Raw genomic sequence first — 21,183 nt, 5'->3', positions numbered from 1 at the left:
AAGTTTCTGTGAAAGTCTGTTACAAGTTGGAGAGTTCACAAGTGATCTGTTCTTGCAGAAAATCTCACACACCACTGACTTTGGATATTTCTGTATGAAGTATCCATTCTAAACATGGATGAAGCTGAAACAGTGGAATTGCCCAAGCAGGAAAATCTAAACTGCTCCCCTAGGATGTGCTCTCTAAGTGGTGAGAGACCCATTTCTTTTATCGACCCCATAACACATTCTATCTTTCTGCCATCTCATATTCACACTCTTAAAATATTAAATAGACACAAACACATTTCTGGTACTTACACTGGGAACTTGAGAATGATTAATTACTCAACACATTAAATAAGCTGTACAAAGACAACAAACTACTTCAGACCACAAGATAACTGGCCTGGCCTTGAAAAGCACTATTGATGGGCACCACGAGATGGCCAACACTGCAAAGCAAAGCAGAAGCTTTTGACATTAACACTGCACACAGAAACTAACTCTACATTGAAATATACAGTTTATTTTCTCGAAGTCAAGCAATACCATTTGTCAGTAGGTACATGTTAAGTGTCAGGCAGGAAAACTGTACACTTTCACTCTGGGCTGCAGGATCCAAACAGTTGGAGAAGCACTGTGGAAATCTTTCACTATACAAAGAGATCTAGAACTGAGAACAACAAAGGATGAAGGAACAGCCATCCCCAGGACGCCAAAGGCAAAACATTAGCACCAGATTTTTTTCAAAAAGCAACAGTACAGCTATTTACAGATTTACATATAACATTGGGAGGCCACCATCTTCACGTTTCCAGGGTGAGTGATTTTCAAAAGTTTTGAAAAAGGAAAGGAGATATTAGTGTCTACACAACTGTTCTGTGAAAAGGATAATAGATATAGCTTTTACAATATTGCTACCTTTTATCAGAGATCTAAATCAAAGTACTGTATACAAACACATTGTAATTATATTATTCTTCACATTTCACATACACATTTCAGAGCAACCACAATATGTAAAATTTTTAAAATGCCACAGATAAAACAATGCACACTTTTCTCCAAGCTAAGACAAGCATAATTTATTTATGTTTAGTTTTGGGTTTGTTATGGTTAAGGGATAGGTTTAAGGACAAAGGGACCAGTTGTCCTGGGAACATAGCAGCAAATAACTGTGAGATGCCAGAACACTACATTTCTGAACTAGGAGGGAGAAACTAAGGTCAGCTGTAGGTCTGGTAAAATGGTAGCTCCATTTGACCTCAACTGATGCACATCAACATCATTTCAATTAAAATTTGGTCCAGGTATACAAAGTAGTGCACGATAAGGATGTGTGTGGGGGCAACAGTCCTTTTCATGTTTGCACCTGTCTGTAAAGGAACTGCTTCCAGAGGAGTTTTGTTCTCCAGGTCCTCAACTCACAAGGAATTCACTGATCAGTGCCTTTCCAGTTCTCTCCCCACAAAAGAGAGGATTCAGGTAAGAAGGACAGAAAAACTCTTCTGAGTGCTGCCATACTGCAGGAGTAGTGGGAAGAATTCTTTGCTCTCTTTTCAACAACTGACTGTATTTTCAACCTGCTTAGCTACAGACTGGCATTCACATCAGCCTTGAAAATGGCTTCTGGCTGGGGAATCTATTTGTCTGAGGAGAGATAAATCTTTCCCTTAGGACAATGGAAATGGCATATACACAAAGTCTTCCCAGACTTTCTTTGCCTGCAAAACTTTATCTTAACATAGAACTTGAGACTTAAGACACTGTAGAATCTTACTGCAGGTATCTATGCAAGTCAGCATAACCCATTATGTGCTGCAAACATGAGTTAGCACCTCTTTTTAGAGCTACTGGAAACTATCTAAGTCAATGGCAGTATTATGAGATGAGACTAGTGATCTGATACTGTGAACTAACATCCTCTCCTTTATCACTGTTCAATGGAAAAAACAAGCAAACAGTCCCACTTATGTTCACAGTTACAACACAGAGTTGCTCCAAGTAATGCACAGTATTTACACAGCAGAATTGTTTCTATTGCATTTGGTAGTCTGAGAAAGAGGAACAAACAACATTATGTAGGTCAACTTCAGTATAACTTAATTGTCTATATAAAACCATCACAATGTTGAGCAACCAGAAGAAAAACACAAGCAGTGTCCTTAACCTACATTTATTTCCATGAAGTGTAGTGGGTTTGGGACAAGAAGAATAAAAACATACATAAAAAAAGCACAAAAAAGCAAACGAGCCTTGTAAATAATTTAGATGAAAAACGCTTTGAATAAAATCAGCACAGTACTTCCAGCCTGTTTCTTAAATCAAGTACAACTTGGTAAAGAAAATCACTTGCATTGCATTAAGAGTGTACAAATGTCTTGCAAAATAATTTAAAAAAAAAATCTTCATCTAGGTAGGCATTAGGTGATTTGCAAGCTGCTTAAGAAGCATTTAATTAGACTGATTTTGAAGTTGTTTTCTGCATGGGGAAAGTGCCATCCTATATACAATATTACAAAAAAGTGTCTGATGCCACAGGATCAGAGTGACACTGCATTTCAGCAATCTGAATATATTAGCTATAAGATGCATGCTTCCCCTATTTAATGTGTCTTTAAAAAACATAAAAACCCACTAAATTTAGAGCTTCTAAATGTGTGTGCATTTGTGAGTTGCTGTAGGGTTTTCCAGCAGACTGTGCAGCATCTGAACATAAAGGAACTATACAACCTATTCTAAAAACCATTGTTTGCATGCACAACTGCCACAAACTTTGAACATACTGAGCAGAAAGGCTAAGAGTCTCTCCCCTTTTGTGGAGCTTTCTGGAAGTTAAGCAATGAGGAACAGCTGTAGAGTCCAGCAATAAAAATGTGTTCTAAAAAAATTAAATACATCATTCAAAAAAAATGAAAGAGAGCATTATTGCTGTAGTGAGAGCTATTTTTCTCTTGTGCACTTGTTTCTCTACCAGACACTCAAGCAAGCCAAGAGACTCATTTGTACACTTGGAAACTCCCCCATCCCTTCCTTCTTTCCCATTTTCCCACTGCTGGTTGGACTGTGCCCTTATTTGAGCCGCTCGGGCTGGAGGCTGTCAGTCAGACACTTCAGCTGCTCCTCCCCCAGCTTGATCTTGTCCTCAAGCTCTCTCTGCTCGATGATGAGGGCTGACTTCATCTTCACAAAGTGCTCATAGTCTGCTAAGTTCTCCTCGCTCAAGTAGTTGGCCAGGATGTCGAAGACGATGCGCTCTCGCCGATCCAGGTTCTCCTTCAGCTCCTTGGCATCCTCGTGTTGCTGGGTCAGCAGCTTTTGCTTATCTACCAGCGTGCGCTTGGGAGAAAGGAAAAACAGTTCAAAATTCACTGGGTTCACTAGGCTGGGACAACAGCCTCACTGTTCAATTCTCTCTCTAGCTGGTTTTAGCTACAGAGACCTTCCTGAATATTTAGAAAGGTGGAAAAAGAACACAACTTAAAATTTAGACTAATAAAATGCATTAACAAACTGAAAAAAAATAGTAGTAAATCAATGAAAAACACACCATTACTTTCTGTTGGCCACAAAAGCATTACTTCAAAGATTCCTTTACTGTTTAATAGTAATAAATAGCTGTATACAATAGAGTTGCCTTTGAAAAATAGTTATTCAAATTAGGACTCAGCTGTCTTACATCTTCCATACAGCACTGGCACAGCTGTGGTTCCAGAACCCAGAAACAGACCAACGGAGCCATTTGTCCTTACACAGCTCCTGACACTGTATTGAGCAATTCTGCTGCACCCACAAGCCTTTCCAATGACATGTGAAGTCCTGTGGTCTTCAGATGCGAGCAAGAGTCAAAGCTGAGGCAAGACCACAGAAGGGCAAAAGGGAAGGAAGAGAAAGAGGCCAGCAGAGGACAGCAGCCTCTCCCCCAGCATCACCTGTCTGCACAGCCAGCAGTTCCACCTGAATCACCTGGCTGCCCTCTGGCAGTACATGGAGAGACAGGAGCACCACCAATCCAACCCATTTCAGATGTCTGCCTACAAGTGATTGCCTTTTTCCAGTGACAGAGTATGGCTGCCTTACTCTGACATCAAGAATTCTGTACAGGTGTCTGAACTTAATTAAAAAGTGTCCCTAAGAGGTACCAATCCATAACTTCTAGCTTTGCTTCAGAGATGAATTTTCTTTGAGAAGCTTTCTTCAAATAAACCTCAGTCTGTTCTAATAAACGTGTCCATTTTTTTAATTTGCACCTACTGTTAAATCACACATGCTGTTTATTAAGCCTGAAGGATTTATAGAGAAATGTTTTTGTAGGATATAAAACAATCTTTTCAAGATGGAAGTATGAGACAAAGGGGGCTACAGACTAGTGATCTTTAATAAACCTACCTGTCAGAGTTGCACATGCATCCTGTGCTGACTCTACAGACAGACCATTGCTCAAGAGTGAAATGTTTTCAGATCTGTGCTCTCAACGTACTTAAAATACACAGCCTAGATTAACTGAGGATTCAAGGCAGCTATGGAAGACAAATCAGAAAAATCACACACTATTAGAAAAAAAGTTTAATCTTCCCTTGAGCTTATGCCAGGGGAAAAAAATCCCACTGCAAGTCGCAAGCAGAATTATCTGCTGCAAAGAGATGGAACTAAAAGTTCTCCTGAGCTCACCAGGGCAAGTAGCAGACAGCCTCAAACCCAGAAGTGTGACTAAACTGCTCCCAGGGCAGCCTTGCAGGTGTGTGCACACTGAGCAGCAGTAACTGGCCAGAATGCAAGAGGATGTGGACACAAAGTGCAAGCAATGAGAAGACACTGGCCTTGTTTGTAAGAGGAAGGGGGCTGGTAGCTCTTCAGATGAAGCCCCTTTTAGAAGCTCAACTTGAAATACCTGATACTGTTCCCTGTGGCAAAAAAAAGACCCACAGCAGAGCATCTGACAAAGTATTAACTCAGCAGTTATTATTTGACTGCTTTTATTGAGAAAGTCTGGTAAGCTGTTGCTGGCTCCTAGAAAGTGGAAAGCTATCAGAGCAATGTTTATTAGACAACATCATCTTGGAAAGAAAAATCAGTGGTCACTGGGATTATACTCCCCAACAATGGAAGCAAAATCCTCTGTTTTGTTTGTATGGTACATAAGTGGTTCACCACATTTTATCATTTGACCTACTAAAAGGACAAATGCTAAAGGACAACCAAAAGAGCTACAAGCACCAGTCTGAATTCAACACTTCAAGATACATTTCATAGAATCACAGAATGGTTTGGGTTGCAAGGCACCTTAAAGATCATACAGTTCCAACCCCTGCTCCCACCAGACCAGGTTGCTCAAAGCCCCATCCAACCTGGGCTTGAATATTTCCAGGTAGGAGGGTGGGTACCTCTCTGGGCAGCCTGTTCCAGTGCCTCACCACCCTCAGGAAAGAACTTCTTCCCAACATCTTATCTAAACCTGTCCTCCTTCACCAGAAGGCCATTCTCTCTTGTCCTATCACTGCATGCCATTGTAAAAACTCCCTCTTGTAAGCCCCCTTTAGGTACTGGCAGGCTGCTCTAAGACCTCTCTGATATTGTTCTCTCCAGGCTGAGCAGCCCCAACTCTCTGCTTGTACAGTGCTCAGGCCTCTGATCAACTGAGTGGCCTTGCTCTGGACGTGTTGCAGCAGGTCCCTGTCCTTGTTGTGTTTTGTGCCCTTGAGCTGGATGCAGCACTGCAGGGGTGTCTCAGGAGCAGAACCTCCTCCCTTGACCTGCTGGCCACGCTGCTTTGATACACCCCAGGACACGTTTGGCTCTCTGGGCTGCAAGTGCACATTGCTGGGTCATGCTGAGCTCTTCATCCACCAATACCCCCAAGTCTTCCTCCCCAGGGCTCATCTCAGTCCTGGTGTTACTATGGCAAGATTGGTGTCAGTGCATGTGAAGATGAATGGTGATTGAAATATGTTAGGGATTTGGAGTTGTGTCAGTATAAATTTCACATCAGAACACACAGACAATTTCTGATTGTCCTTACTACACCACCTCCTCACCATCTTCCTTTTCCACATCCAGCCAGTAAACTATTTTTATCACAGCTCTCAGACTGTTTCCTATGTACCCAAATCATGGTAGCTCCTTCCCCATCACACAACTGAAACCACACTTAGAAAAAAGTATAATGAGGGATTAAATTTCCCCAAGTGTCAGAAGCTTTGATCTGCTCTTTTAATAAGCTGTCAAATACTTTCCTTTCCACCTCAGTCACAGAGAAGTCTGAACAGCCATTAATCAAGTATATTGGGGGCAAACAGCAAAAGCACAGCTTCAGATCAGTCCCAGCACTTACTGGTTCTTATGTGTGAAATAATGCAACAGGCAAAAGAAACAACATGAAGCCACAGCCTGTGGAAAAAATTCTGTTACAACATTTTGGTGGACTGTTGGCATTTCAGTGCACAGCTACAAGCCAAAAATCCTGCTTCACATGCACTTAACCGTAGAAGCTAAACTCACTCCAAACACACACCCCCTCCACACTCTCTATTTATTTTAGCCCAGGTTTCACAGGATCTACATCTCTCCTTTGGTGCATATCTGTGTTGCTATCTCTCTCCTTCCTAGGTAAGGTCTGATGGGATTTGAAGTTAAAAAAATTGCTGCAAGCCATGCCTCCCCCTGTTCACCCCTGCTTTTTTTTAAAGGCTTGTCCTTCTGTTGTTTCTTGCTCCTCACTAGGCACTGTGGAAGGAAGCTGTAGTAGATGAGAAGCATTTACTTTTTAACAACCTTATAGATTTGTATCAAGATCCTCACTGAGTATAAAGAAGTCTGCAAGCTTTCTGCATTACAGCACAAACACTCCTTTTCAAATCTTGAATTGTTACCATATTTTTGTTCGCCTCCTTTTTATGCTCTTATCAGCAGATTCTCATTTTCTTTAAACTTCTGCCAAGAAGTCTGTTTTCTAGTATGTTGCACCCCAAACCCACTTTTTCTCAGCAAGCCATTTCAGTATTCCAAGAAAAGAAGGCAAAGAGAATAGTTTTAAGAAATCTAAAAAAAAAAGTCTTAAGAAATTTATCCACATACCATCCCTCATGCTGAGTGTTGCAACTTAGATAAACAAAACCAGGCAAACTCCCCTGTCCCATGAGCTTCCCTAAATGTAGGAATATTATTGTTGGCCCTTCTCACCCGTTCTTCAGGAGAGGTGTTGTCATCCAGGTTATTGAGGGCGTTTTCCACCCGAGCCAGACGACCAGACAGGGAGAGCAGGAGGTTGACCACTTTGTCAAGGTCACCAATAAACATCTTGAATTTGTCAAACTCATTTGGTTTGCAGACTTCTTTCACAATGGCCTCTACCTCCTCTCCCAGGATATTGTTTGCTTGGATGTCTTCCAGAAGTGTCTCCCGTGCCTCTCTCAGCACCTGCAGCTTCCGACTAATGCTGTCAATAAGTTCTTGCTGTGGAACATAAAGGAGATAAGAATTTATTAGCACTACTGCCTTTTTCCCTACTTCTGAAAGTCATGTCAGCTGGCACTTTAATGCATTTCAGACTTCCATGAGGCTTTGACAATGAGTGCCTTACAAATAAATACCTGCCTGTGTCAAAGGTCTATATCTCTGTATTCAAAGGTTCAGGACATAGCTGCACATTGCTCAGTTAAAGACCTGTGCTAAAGCAAATTACCTTTGTGGAAAAAGATGAAGTCTTTTCACCCTACCAAGAAGCCTTCCTGCTTTTTCTCTGAGCAGCTTTAGAGCTGCTATGAACAGCAGAAAGTACAGCACGTGTCTGTGTCTCTAAATATCAGGTCAGGTCCATAACATCTTGCTGAAGAGCTACACTTAGGAAGATACACAGTACTAGAAAAACAATCCTATATTTTCCCCTTGATGCAGTTAAAACTAGGGCACCGTCAAGCTTTCTTTTCCTTTCTGCATAACATTAGCATTCCTCCAATAGCAGTCCTTCCACTCTCAGAAAATCTTCGCATTAACAGTGCTTTACAACATTTCTGCAGGGTAGTCATAATCCCTAGGGCACAGGGAATAAAAATCTACTGTAGTGTACAAAGCAGCTCTGTGCAAAGTGGCTCTGCCAAAGGACCAAAGAAGCATCACTGTCCTGGGCCAGGCGAATACACAGCCTCACCTGAACTTCGGGGTGTTCTGTACTGCAGTTCCCACTGCCTGAGGTACACTTGCACTGCCTTAGAAAAGCACATCAGGTGCAGAACCAGCAGAAACCAGACCAAGAATCCAGATCTCCTTTGATCACCTGTGGTCCCTCTGTACCTCCCTGCATTTGGGCAAGAGCTCTTGTTTCTCACATGCCCATTAGCTTTTGGTGCACAAGTGTGTGAGTTAGCTCAGCCAGCTGTCGACTCTGAGATCATTCACGCCCTAAAAATGCCTTGTTATTTAAATGTACGTGCCTATTTGGTATTCAGCTAATTTCAGGTAAGAAAAATTTCCAAAGAGTTCTCTAAACATACACCTCAGTGCAAATTCTGAATGAAAATTACATCCTTTAAAATAGTCATTATTTCACAGTACCCCGGCTCTCTTTTTTAAATTGTTCATGACATTCTTTAGGAACTCTGCTTTCTAAATGCAAATCTGATTACAAGCCTTCATGATTACTGAGAAACATACTGATAGCAGCTGCTACTCACAGAGGCCACTGAACAGTCATTGCCAATTTATTTTGGGAACAAAAACCAGCACAAAACAAAGTCTGTCATCTTAACAGAAAGCAACTACACCGTGAAAAAGCAGCAGCCTTTTTGAAAGTAGAAATTCAACCCATGGATTATCCATACTGGTTTTTTCCTTTTTGATTTAATGTGCTCAGTCCAGCAGGTTAATCTGGATCTGGGTTATCTATTAGTCTTGGTGCCCAAAAGATTAAGGTAGTAAGCAGTTCTACAGATGCCTGCTTTACTGACTGATTAATCTACAGGATTTTATTTTTTCCCCCTTCTCTGAATGCAAATGCAGTTTGATTTGGATTATGTAGGTCACAGTGCTACACTCTCACTTCCCTCAGATGACATGCACTATGCTGCTGTTTCACCATTTCAAACACAGCAGGATACTGTGGTGCTCTATGTTATTATGTCAGGTTTTTTTTTCCACTTCTGCAGCTATGCTGCAACTTTCTTTAATTAAAAAAAAAAGCCATAGCTGCTCAGCATTTACTGATCTGGTCTGCCAGTCCAGATCAACTCTCTCAGTTCTGTCTTTAAAAAAGAAAGAAGCCATTTTCCCAGTAACATCCCTGCAGCTGAAGCTAAGCTCTAAAGCACCAATTTTTCAGGTGAGAAGGCCATAAATACTAAGACTGTCATATCTATTAAGAATTGGATTATGATTACTGATTGCTTCAGACCCAGATGAAGCAGCCTCTGCATGCAGCAGCTGTGAACTCACTACATCCTTTTGCTAAACAGCAGAAAACCTGTATTATGTTCAGTATCTACTGAGCCAGAAGAGCTGCAGTCTACATTTTCAGGCTGGCAGATGAATAATTTATAGCTGTGAATGCTGTACCAGTACACAAGAAAACAATAAAGTGATTCTTGCTGATCTGACTAGCAACACAGAAGGGGCCTCAGCACGGCACTGCTCAGGTGGCTCACTGCTTGGCAGGCTTTTGTGTAAATTACACTCTGCTTTCAGCTCACCACCCCATTCCTAAGGAATTCAAGCTTCAAACCAGATAAAAATTGGTATACATGAATTATACTCTTCAGCAGTTGCTGAAATTTTCCTAAGGGCAAAGGGGAAACTTCTACACACCAATAAATGGATTTTCCTCACTACAAAAACCACTCTTATAGCATCTTCAAAATCTGATCAGTATTTTATAATTGTGGTAAACCTACATTAAACTCAGTACACAAGACACATACATTCCATTTGGGCTAGCTGGGAATACAGGGATTAGCTCAAAAAATCAAAATTAAAAAATTAACAACTCTATATGAAAATCCAATACTTATTTCAAAAGTAAAAAATATCACCCCACATTTCTGGTTTGCAGAGCAGAGAATGACAAATACAGGAATCATTCCACAGTGGACTGCAATTAAAATATCTCATAACAGAACTACCATTTTCCAGGAATCAAGAAACAGGTTCTGGGCATATGGCCCATGTAAAACTACTGAAGTCATAAAGTGTGCCATTGAAATGTTCAGGTCCCTAACAGATCCCTTGTTAAACTGCTGCCAAATGTGAGAAGCTGGACCAAGCTGCATCTTCTGTCCATTTAATGAAGATGCCTTGACCCACTTACAAAGAGTTTTATATGTTTTCTGACAAGATCCATGATGAAAGCCCACTGAACTGAGTGCTCCATCTCCATGTGGAAGAGCAGGGAGAGAAGCAAGCAGCAGGGCATGTGTGCTACAACATGTACACTTAGAGGAGAAGATGGGAGGGTTCTGCTAAAAGCCCTTCATGAAAACCTTCCTGTGTCATGTGATTACAGGTATATACTGAAGCTGGGGGATGGATGGAGAAGTATGGAAAGGGTAAACATGATTTTCCTGTTAAGAAACAAAAAAAAGTAAATGGCACTCTTACTTATAAAAGTTTTAGTATTTAGTTTGTTGAGCAAACAAGAAAGGTTTAATTTTACCTCCCTCCTATTCTGTAATTAATGAGAACAAAACTAATTCTAGCAAAATCATGAATGTGACAGTCACATGTGGCACCAGATAAAACCAAATAATTTAAAATGAAATGAAATCTCTAATTTGTCTAAGTAGCACAGCTGTTGGATTCACAGCTGTCTGGCAAGAGGGTGAGGGAAGGGCTCTGCTGCAGGCACAGCAAGCCCTGGCAGTGCACAGCACATTGAATGGTGCAGAGGGAGGCTCAAACAACACAGAGGTAACAGAAACACAACAGCCCCCTCAAATGCAGTGCCAGCCATGCCTGCTCTGAACCACAGGTGGAAATCTCTCATTCTTAGCAACTAAATACAGTCCTAATAATTCAAGATCATTTCTTTGGGACTGGATTATCAAGTACACCCTGGGAGCTGATTTTTAAGCAGAGAGCTGACTTGGACAGAAAAGGTTTGCACACCACTGCATTACTGGCTTAGGTAAACAGAGTTAAACTACATCACTCTACTTGATCAAACAGAACATTTCCTCCAGCTTATCCATACTGGCAACAATTATTAAAATATTTTGTGCCACGTTGAGATGAATGCAATAATATTACTGCAGGACAACACTTTCTCCTACCACACAAATGTCAGATCATCATGGTAGTATCTAAGGAATTTTGGTGACCTTTGTTCAGAAATAAAACACCAAAGGATGGAGATGAATGAGAGGACTGCTTCCCTCCCTTGTGACAAGCAATTTCCAACGAATCCACTAGGCTAATTAATTATCTCCCACAATCATTATTAATTTGGGAGGCAGGAGAAATATTCTGCTGTTCATGAAAACTAAGTGGGTGGAAAAAAAAATTAAAAAGAAGGTGTCTGCATGCTCCTTCTCTCTCAAGACAAACCCAAATTCTGGACTTAATTTCAAAAATTTGGAACAACTAAAAGCACCACCAGCTTCAGTGGGATACATAAGCACTCCTGTTTCTTTTTACATAGTGAGAAAAGAGAAGGACCTCAAATGAAAAATGGTATTTTAAAAAACCTCCTCAAGAGGTTTTTTAAAGAAGGGGACTCTCCCCTTGAGAGTCCCTCAAGGGACTTCTCCCTTTGAGACTTTGCAAAACACACAAGTTGCAAGAAGCACCTAATATGAAGTACCTAAATTCACAGGTATACACTTAACTCATCCCCACAAACAAACACAAAACCCCCCAGAAGCAAAAGGGGCTGATTTTTTCCAACTGATCCTGCACATCTAGAAGACCTTATATTGGAGGCTGTTTAGTCAAACAAATTCAGTTAATGCAATGAACAGCACTCAGAGCCTCCCATTACACTTTTAGAAATGTCTTCTACCTTCTTCTCTGACAAGTCATGATCCAGCTCATCTTCAGAATCATCCTCACTCTGCTGCTGTTGCTGCTGCTCCTGCATGTCCTTCATTTTAATCAGCAGCTCTGCCTTTGGTGCAGATGTGCTGTAGTAAGTAGAATTGGTTGTCAGGGAGATGGCAGATGGTGCACTCTGCTCCTCTTTCCTGGGAAAAAGTCAAAACTTTCATTAACTTGACACCCTTATCAATGAAAGAAAGAAGAATGTTTTAGAGACATCATTTCCCCAAGCAAAGCAGAGGGTTCAAGAGAAAACCATTACCTATGTAAATAAGATAAATAAACACTGAGAATAAAATCTGTATGAATTCAGTACATGCTCAGGAAAAGTTAAAACTGAAACCACGCAGACAATCATACATCATTACAAGAACTGAAATGCATCAAAGATATTGCATCTGGAAACAAAATGAAAAGTTACATTTTACAAAGAAATGCAAAAAATCTCAGTGTCATAGATCCAATAAATCCTTTTGGATTTGGATAGTACAATGTAAGTATTTAACTTTTTGATTAGCGAACCAAACTTCTTGAGAAGGATACAACTTTTCAGATAATTTGTACCAAGAAAACAAAAAAAAAAACCAGAACATCAATGTGGATGGAATTAAATTATTTTCTTTCTTTGATCTCATTCACCTCTAGGAAATGCCTCATGCCTGCTTCAAGGTGTCATCACAAATTTTCATCACATAAAAAGGCAAGAATATTGTTCCTTTTCTATCCAGTTACTAGACTGGATGATCTTGGTAAAATATGTAATCACAATGAAATGGCAAAAGTTAATTAACTCTTAAGTTGTCAAAAATTGGCTTTCAACCATGTCTTGAAAATTTTTCATATTGCACAACACTGTTGTTTCTGTCATTAATGGTATCATTAGTAGTATATGCTTGACTACTATTTCATCACAGAAGTCTCAGAAAAGACCTCCACAGAAGGAAGACTTGCCTCCAGCCCCCATGGAATACTGATCCACTCTGGATAGCAGCTTACAAAGACATAGCAGCTTACAGAAGGTAATACTCACTTCTCTTCTGAAATTTTTGGAGAGGGAACTTTTGGCAGAAGCTTCCTGCGCTGCTGAGCTTCTTCTAGGAGATGTTCATCTTTAGGGAATATTCCAACCATCAGATCCATTGTTGTTTTTATTTTCACATTAGGATCTAGTATGTCTGCTAGAGATTTATCTCTTCCCACAATTTCTCTGGCCAGTTCCTCTGACTTCCAGTCTTCTAAGGTCTTTTCTTTGGCCTTTACATAGCTGGATGCTTGCGTGGCAGCACTGCTGTCCTTCAAGTTGCTCCCAGGTTCTTCAGCTGGTTGAGGGTCAACTGGTTTGGTTCTGGCTTCTGGCTCTGGCTCTACACCTTGCCTGGTGTAAGCACAGAATCGTGAATAGGACTGCTCAGAAGTGCTGAGTGTTTTAATCTGGTCCTTTTCCAAACCACTGGGTAAAGCAGGAGGCTCCATGGTACTGACAAGGCTCTGCCGACTCTCCTTCTCTGCGCTGCTCTCAGAATGAACTATCTTGATGGGAACCATCTTCACTGTAGTATTGTTGTCTATAACCCTTTCAATTCTGGAAAATAAATAAAATTCATCCTTAGAAATGGAAGAACCTTAAATCTCAATTCATATCTGCAAATCAGAGGGGAAACCCAAAAAGAGAGGTAAGAGAGAGATAATGAACTACTCCTAGCACTGTACCTCAAGCCCTAAATCTACATGTTCTTTTCTGCCCACTAATTTTAAATAGTATTATTAGTTCATTTGTAGAGGACCCTAACATCAGCCTTGTACAATACGCATGACACAGAACTTCTGTTTGTTTCCATGAACACGAGGGTCCAATCTCAGCAGCCAGGCCCCAGATTTCAGGCAGCACTACTGAATCACCTTTTACCCCTTTGCTGCCACAGGCACAGTGGAAAACGCCCTCAGCCCACCCTCAGTGCCTCACACAGATCCAACAGCGGCCTCTCCCCTTGGCCTGACAGGCAGCTGAGCTGCCTGGGGAGTCTGGGATGCCCTCACATCAATTCTCAGCTCTTCCAAGGCAAGAGACAACAGACCAGATGGGAGCATCCCACAGGCTAGGTTTTTGCTGAGCTACAAGAATAAAAAGAATCACACATGGGAAATCTGGAAACCATTCAAAACTTAATTACATGGTTTAAAAAAAATATTCACTTATAAAATTTCACATATGACATAGAAGCTTAATAAATGGAGCCTATCATAGTGTTCTAGATTTCCAGTTTAAGAAGAGAAACCAGTCATTGAAGAGGATAACACACAATTCTGGATATTCTATTTAAGAGAAGCCTGTAGCAGAAGTTCTGTACTGCACAGCACAAAGGGCTACCTTAGCCATTCAGTAAGGAAAGATATTTAAAGCAATGCTAACTTAGATTTTTAAACTGGACAATAACATGTTAAAAAACATTACAGAAACATCTGTAGTGTATGTAAACCATATAAGAAACTGAAGTCTAGTTTAGTGGTTCTGAGTTTACAAAAAGTTTAAAATCATTGTCATACTGTGGGTTTGGAACCTGTACAGCAAGGAAAGGAACATTGCCTACTAGCTAAAATATCTGGTTTCATCTGGCTGGGTAGCTTGCTGCCTTTCAGATAAGTGACCAAGACACACTACAGCTCTTTCCCTCTAAGTGTGGGTGTGTCACTTTCCCTAAAATAAGCTTATACTTTTCTACTGTTGGTAACTTCTACTGTTTGACTTGACATTTTTTTGTATCTTGTATTTTAAAGGTATATTTGCCTCTGAATGAATGTGCAGCCCCCCCAGTAGGTATTTACTTTCCACAAGTGCTTTGTGGATATGCTGTGACATACTGATCCAACTCCTGGGGCAGGTTTCCAGCCCGTGCTGAACGTCCCCACTCCATTCCATCAGGCTGTTTCCATTCAAGGGCACTGTCACTTTGAAGAGCTCACTTCTGTGCCCACTGCTTGGACCCAGCTGCAAACTAGGACTCTCCTTCTGACTGCAGCAGAGCTGCCCAGTCACCATCCCCAACCCTTTCTTTTGCTTATTTTAATTAAAGCCCACACATTTGAAGCTCCATTAGAATGTGAAGAGGAACTTTTTTTGGAATTTGGGGGAAATATAAGATGAATGCATGTATGGGGGGCAACTAGAAAAGAAGTGAGCTGAGTGCAATTCCTCATCTAAAATGCCCAGCATCTGTTTTGAGACTTTGAGTACATTCCTGTCAGCCTAGTCAAAGAGTTTCCAAAAATTTAAGGCATCATTAAATTGACTGCTCTCAGTAAAAGCAAAGACAGTTCAACACCAGGTGCTTCAAAAATTCTGTTTCTGCAATCACCACCGTGCTGATTTCTGAAGTTTTGCCATTTGTGGAAAGGCAGCATGAAATTTTGACTTGCAGCAATGCTGCTTGTGGACATTCCAAAGCTTAACCCAACCACAAAAAGTCCCTCCTTGACTTGAGTTTAGGTTTAGTGGAAATCTATTATACACTCTTTTCAGCTCTGCTGCTGCTAAACAGCTGTTTTTGGCAACAGCTAAGCTGTGTGCACCATCAGGGTACAGTGCACCATCAGTGCAGCACACAGTAATTTTGTGTGTTTGCCCCACACACATTTCTCTGCCTAAATCACTGTGGGAAACCCTGCACACACACTCACCTTGGCCTGCTGATGAACAAGACACTTCTCTTAAAAGAGTACAAAAGCTATAAGCTAACGCCATCAAACATCAGCTGCCCCAGCATGCAAAGTGGCATGTCCAAACACTCCTACACAAGGAGCCAATAGAAATAATAAGCCAAATCTGATTAACTTTGTATTAAGATAAACCTCCTTAACATATTTTATTCATATGTAATAAACACCGTATCAAAAGTTCCGAGGTACGGCCACCACACTTGTCCTTTTTGGCCAAACCTGTTTTAGTGAGTAATTTAATTATTAACTGGGGACAATACATTGTGTGCAAACAAGAGCTGTCTGGGCCTAAGAGTTTTCAATGTTAGCAAAAGATTCTCAGGGTAAGTATTTCATCTTTCAGATATGGGCATATAATTAGGCACACCTCAGTGCTCAGTTCAATATTAAAGCTTAGCAAAAAGGAAGGACAAATACAATTGCCTTTCTACACATCCTTCGTATCTGTTCATAAAGTAATACATTAAGGAAGTCAAAGCAAAATATTAAGGAAATCATTATTGTCATCTACCTTAGCACATGGATTCTAGGGTTCATATGACATATTGCACTTTTCATTGTAAATTATATTATTACTTCATGTTAAAAACACAGCAGAATGAAACTTCATTTTTTCCTCCAGTTGTAAGAGGAAAAACATTAAGGCTTATTTAGGAAAAAAAGTGATTCATGTTTTCATGTCATGAGGCAAAATGGAAAACAGCCTGAGTTTGTTCAACCATTTACATTAGAGTAGAGAAAAGCCATGCCAACTGCTTTTGCTCAGAGAAGCAACCTCTGCAAGAATTTAGAGGTTTTGTTTTCATTCTTTAACCATGAATTATAGTGCTGAAGGATTTATGAAAACCAAGATTCCTGAGCTTCCTGGAAGAGTTTGTTATCTTGTGGGAGAATAACCTTTTATGATGTTAGCAGCATATGACAGACGCAGCAATCCATTAATTGCAGTCAGTTGTCTAATTCTGAGTTTATCTACCCTGGGAAACGACTGACAATCTCCTGCTGAGTGTTCAGTCCTTGTCAACATAAAGTGCTGAGGACCCCTCCACAGACAACCTGAAGTGCCACATTTCACTGTAAAAGCAACATAAAACTAGTCATGATTTGGCAAGTGTATATTACTCTGTGTGTTTTCAAAACAGATGCTCTCACAAAGGATCCAGCTTCTCTTCCCACATCTGCTTTGTCCCTCCCTACACTGATTCATGTTTATATACAGAATTAGGTAGGGGAAATGATGACAGGGACTTTTCTGACTTTGCCTGTACATTCAGAGGAAAATCCCTTAGAACCCTCCCCTTTCATTTTCTACTAACTACCAGGTGTAACACCTGGGCAGCACAAAGTCAACTAAAAGAAACCACAGACCAGCTGAAGGACATTAAAGGTACCAAAAGGAATTTCACACAAGTCTGTGGTCTCTAAAATATGCTGCAATGGCTCAATGCTTAATGAACTTGAAGAACATGTAAAGAAAATGAAGAGACAATCAATAATAAGGTCAAAGTGGGTAAGAAGTGTTAATAAAATAGTAAAGGAGTTACATCTATTACCTGGCTGGGTTCTCATCCTGTAGGGACACAGGAGGTTTATCAGTGAGCTTCTGTGGTGCAAACTGGGGAGAAGGGGACCTTGATGACTCCATGCCAGGTTTTTGAAGATACTGATACTTGGAAGACTCCGACGTAAGGTGTGTTTTTTCTTCTAAGTGCTGACAAACATTCTCTGTGGATGACACTTGCTGGAGCTGCTGTGGATCAGCACACTTCAGTTTTCCATTGAAAGCTGCAGGGCTCTGACAGAGAGAGGACTGACTGGCAAAGACCTGGGTGGAGCTGGGGGATGAGGACAGGAAGGGCCGGCCAGGTGCTACCAGCAGGGATTCAGAAGAGGCGCCGAGCGACGGTGCACAAATATCTGGGCGCCTGAATTTGTCTCTTTTAGGTGGTGGTGGCCTCTGAGGAGCAGGTCCACGCTTCTTGTTCGGTGGCACTGGCTCTGTTCTATGGTTTTCCCCTCCTTTGCCCCAGGACTGACAGGAGTGGTTCTCTTTAGAGGTCTGTGGCTCAGAGCAGGGCAGGTGAGGCAGGCTACAATCCTTGCTCTTCTCATTCACATTTTCCTGAGAGTACCGGTAGTCACTAGGCAATGTTCCAGACCTGCCCCGACTCTCGGGAGGCAGAACTGGAGGTTCTTGCACGTGCAAAGGTCTGACAGAAGACTTCGACTTGTGGCCTAAATTCTGGTCCAGTTGATCACTCTTCTCTCGTGGGCTTTCCCTCAGGGCCCCTGTGTCAGCTTGCCTAGAGAAAAGAACATGCTTTTAGTATGCTGCTGATTTATTTCCTTCGGTGCAAGGCCAATGCAGCAGCCCAGGAAGCTTGAACACTGAGATCACATCCAACACTGAACATCAACTCCTCCAGTCTATGGTAACTGTAAGCACAAAAACATCCTCTCATGTATGGGCACACATGGTGCACTTAATCTAACGTGATGAGTCAAAACATAATGTCAGGCTAAATTAGGGTATGGAGCGCCACAGGACGCGACACAACCTCTGGGTAACCCGAGGCACCGTGCACAGCTTAGTTAAATGCACAGCCAAATGCTGGTAGAAAACAAAACTATCTCCAGTTTTGTTTAATTCTAATACTAAAATTTAATTCTCTTCTTGCTCCAAACTCAGTGACAAAGTGTGTGAAACACACTTTCTTATCTAGGTGCAATAATACTTTAATAACATTTTAAAATGTGAACTGAATACCAGGAACTTTAATTATCAATCTGGAGGTTGAATTTTTGTGTGTCTGCTGAAAAATGAAATGAGAACAAACAAAATGTTTGCTGAAGCTAAAAAATTGAGGAAAGTCACTATCTCCTGAATTAAGGCAGAAGAGAAAATTTAGAAATTTATTTTCTGGTCAGACTTATTTTAAGGTTGAACTTCTTTTGCCCTGTCAGCACAAATGACAAACAATGGCGAAAAAGACCTTATCTTATCCTAACTGGTGTTGGGTTTATTCCAGTTTCACACTCTCTCTCTAGTGAGGAAACAGCCTTTTGCAGTTCCAGGCTTGTCCTTTGCCACACGACACGTAGAACATCTGTGCTCACCAGATAAAGACAAAGTGGGGAAGGAGCAGAAGGCAGGAGAAAGTACCTCTGGAGCCCCGAGAAGAGTCTGGTTTGCCCTCTGCTTTAAAGGAGGCTGAAGAGACATTATGAGCTTAGAAAACAAGCTGCAACAAAGAAGTCAAAGGCTTCAGAGTTACTAATGTAAATTATGCTACTGACACTGCTGGTCTCTGTATTTTTAAATAGTAATCCTGTAGTGATGCACTGCCCAAGCCTTCTTTTGAGGTGACTCTGAAAAGGCATCTTTCCCAGCCCACTTGTAAAATAAAATTTAGTTGAATTTTTCAATGTAAACATGTTATTAACATCACTGTACCAGTTTTGAGATTGTCTATAGGCAGTTAACACCAGTGTGCAGGAATACAAAATTTGAGATAAAAGCACATCCATGAAATAACTATTAAAGTCTGTCGTAAATTCAAGAAGAAAAAAATTTACACACTGCATTTCTATTTTAATTAAATTAAAACAAATATTTAAATTGAAGTATTATGGAAAGATGACTGATTAGATGTGGATTCCTGAGAAGTCACATACACAGTCTTTCTCTCTCATGTGAAGTGTTAAACCTTAAAATTCAACTTTAACCAGTAAATTTTAAATTTAATATGAATGAGGAGATTAGTGTTGTTGACATTCAAGTCTCTTTATATTGCTCTCACCTAAGAGTAGTTGGTTCAGACAACTTCAAGTTGTCTGACAAATTCAGAGTCAATTCTGATTTACAAAACAGTATTTATAGACTCCTCCTTTAACAGTAGATGAAGGACAGTTTTGTGAAGTAGAAAGTTATACAAAAGGCCTGAAAGACCAACACTATTCAGGTTTGGTTGCATGGCATCTCAAGAGTCAGCTCATTTTCCCTAGTGAGTTCAACGTAAGCAGAACCAGGCCTGTAAATAGATCCACTAATTTTAATGGAAATATTTACCAAATGAAGACTGCAGGTCTTACATATGAAATACTGTGTTTAAACCAGTATTTTTCATGTCTAGACAACCCATGAACAGCACAATTTTCTCCTTGTTAACCCGTAAAGAAGCTCTTCAGGCCTCCCAATTCATCTTCACATCCATAAGCCACAACAAAAGCCAGTGCAAGAGATGCTCTCAGGTGCACAGAAAAAGCAAGGGTACGACACAAAATGTTGCAAAGACAGCATTTACATGCATTACCTCAGCCAGTTTGCAAAGTACACCATGAACTTCACATGCACATTGGGATTGGGAGTGCTGGTGGAAGCAGACAGGACAGAGAACACCACCAATCTGACACATCTGCATATCCAAAACATTTAACCAATATATTGGTGCATATATATTTTTATTTATCTGGCTGAAAAATAATGAATGCTCTAGCAGTCATGTTACTTTCCAAAACTGAGCAAAAGGACATAAAGAACTATAGCAGAGAGAAATTTAGAGATGCCATATTTGCAAACATGGAGATAAAATTCAGAGATTACACACATGACTTCATACAGCTTCCACAAAATCAATAAAAAATTTTGCAGCGCCACACAAAATGGGTCTGTGGGAGAGGTGGTGGCTACATTCAACACTGAAGCTAAACTGCATTCAGTGTGAGTGCATCTTCATGCAAAACATGCTCATCACATTATTTTGGAGAGATGTAAGCTTACTGTTCAGAAAGGAGGAAAAGAAAACGAGCTTCAAGCCCCAGGAGAACAGAGTGGCAAGAACCTGCAAAGGTGTTACATTATTATCAATACTGAGAAGTCCTCTAAACTGCTTGTTATTTGTCAGTGCATTATGTAATAATCTGCCCAGAATACAGCTGGTTTGGAAATGAGGCCCATAGGATTATGCAAAGATAACATATCACTGAAAGGAACTCATCATTTATAACCAAACATCACAAAGTGAGAGACAGAAGAGTTTTAAATCATCTGAAAAAATGACAATTGACTTAATTACTATTTTCATTCTAGATAACAAACCAGCCAACATGAAAAACATTAAACTCTTAGCTGTCTTCAAACCCAAAGCTCCCCCACCCCATAATACAATGCCTCAATTACCCCAGTTGCAGGAGCCTTTCTGAGACAACACAACTGGGAAAGCTCATGCACATTCCCCAGCCCAGCATGGCACATCACACCTTTCACTGCCAGGCAACTCACACCAGTCACTTGACCCCGGCTGCAAAGAAGTGCAACTAAGATTATGTTATTGTTTTTGATTATTGTTTAAGATTATTAATTATGTTATTGCTACAAAGTAGTATTCAGCAAGGGTGAGTCCAGTACAGGAGTCCAACACCAGTCTTTTCTACTGCATTTGTTTTTAGTATTTTGCTGTAGGAGCTTTC

At 40.7% G+C, this 21,183-nt stretch overlaps 1 protein-coding gene across 6 annotated transcripts in view; it reads right to left on the bottom strand.

Moving 5' to 3' along the window:
* Positions 1–482: 482 nt before the first annotated feature.
* Positions 483–21,183, bottom strand: part of SHROOM2 (shroom family member 2) — a 117,134-nt gene continuing 96,433 nt past the window's right edge. For 3 of the 6 annotated variants that reach the window (XM_058045263.1, XM_058045264.1, XM_058045262.1), the window contains exons 2-7: positions 20,495–20,555; positions 17,268–18,017; positions 13,031–13,582; positions 11,966–12,146; positions 7,162–7,434; positions 483–3,321 (exon numbers count right to left, since the gene is read on the bottom strand). In XM_058045263.1, the coding sequence (XP_057901246.1) occupies positions 3,055–3,321; positions 7,162–7,434; positions 11,966–12,146; positions 13,031–13,582; positions 17,268–18,017; positions 20,495–20,555 (2,084 nt within the window). In that variant the 3' untranslated portion in view covers positions 483–3,054. The remainder of the gene's footprint in view (positions 3,322–7,161; positions 7,435–11,965; positions 12,147–13,030; positions 13,583–17,267; positions 18,018–20,494; positions 20,556–21,183) is intronic. The other 3 variants (XM_058045259.1, XM_058045260.1, XM_058045261.1) reach the window with 1 other exon arrangement.

The sequence above is a fragment of the Melospiza georgiana genome, chromosome 2, assembly GCF_028018845.1.
Source record: "Melospiza georgiana isolate bMelGeo1 chromosome 2, bMelGeo1.pri, whole genome shotgun sequence".
In the NCBI taxonomy this organism is placed as follows: domain Eukaryota; kingdom Metazoa; phylum Chordata; class Aves; order Passeriformes; family Passerellidae; genus Melospiza; species Melospiza georgiana.
This window is presented reverse-complemented; position numbering and strand designations above follow the sequence as displayed.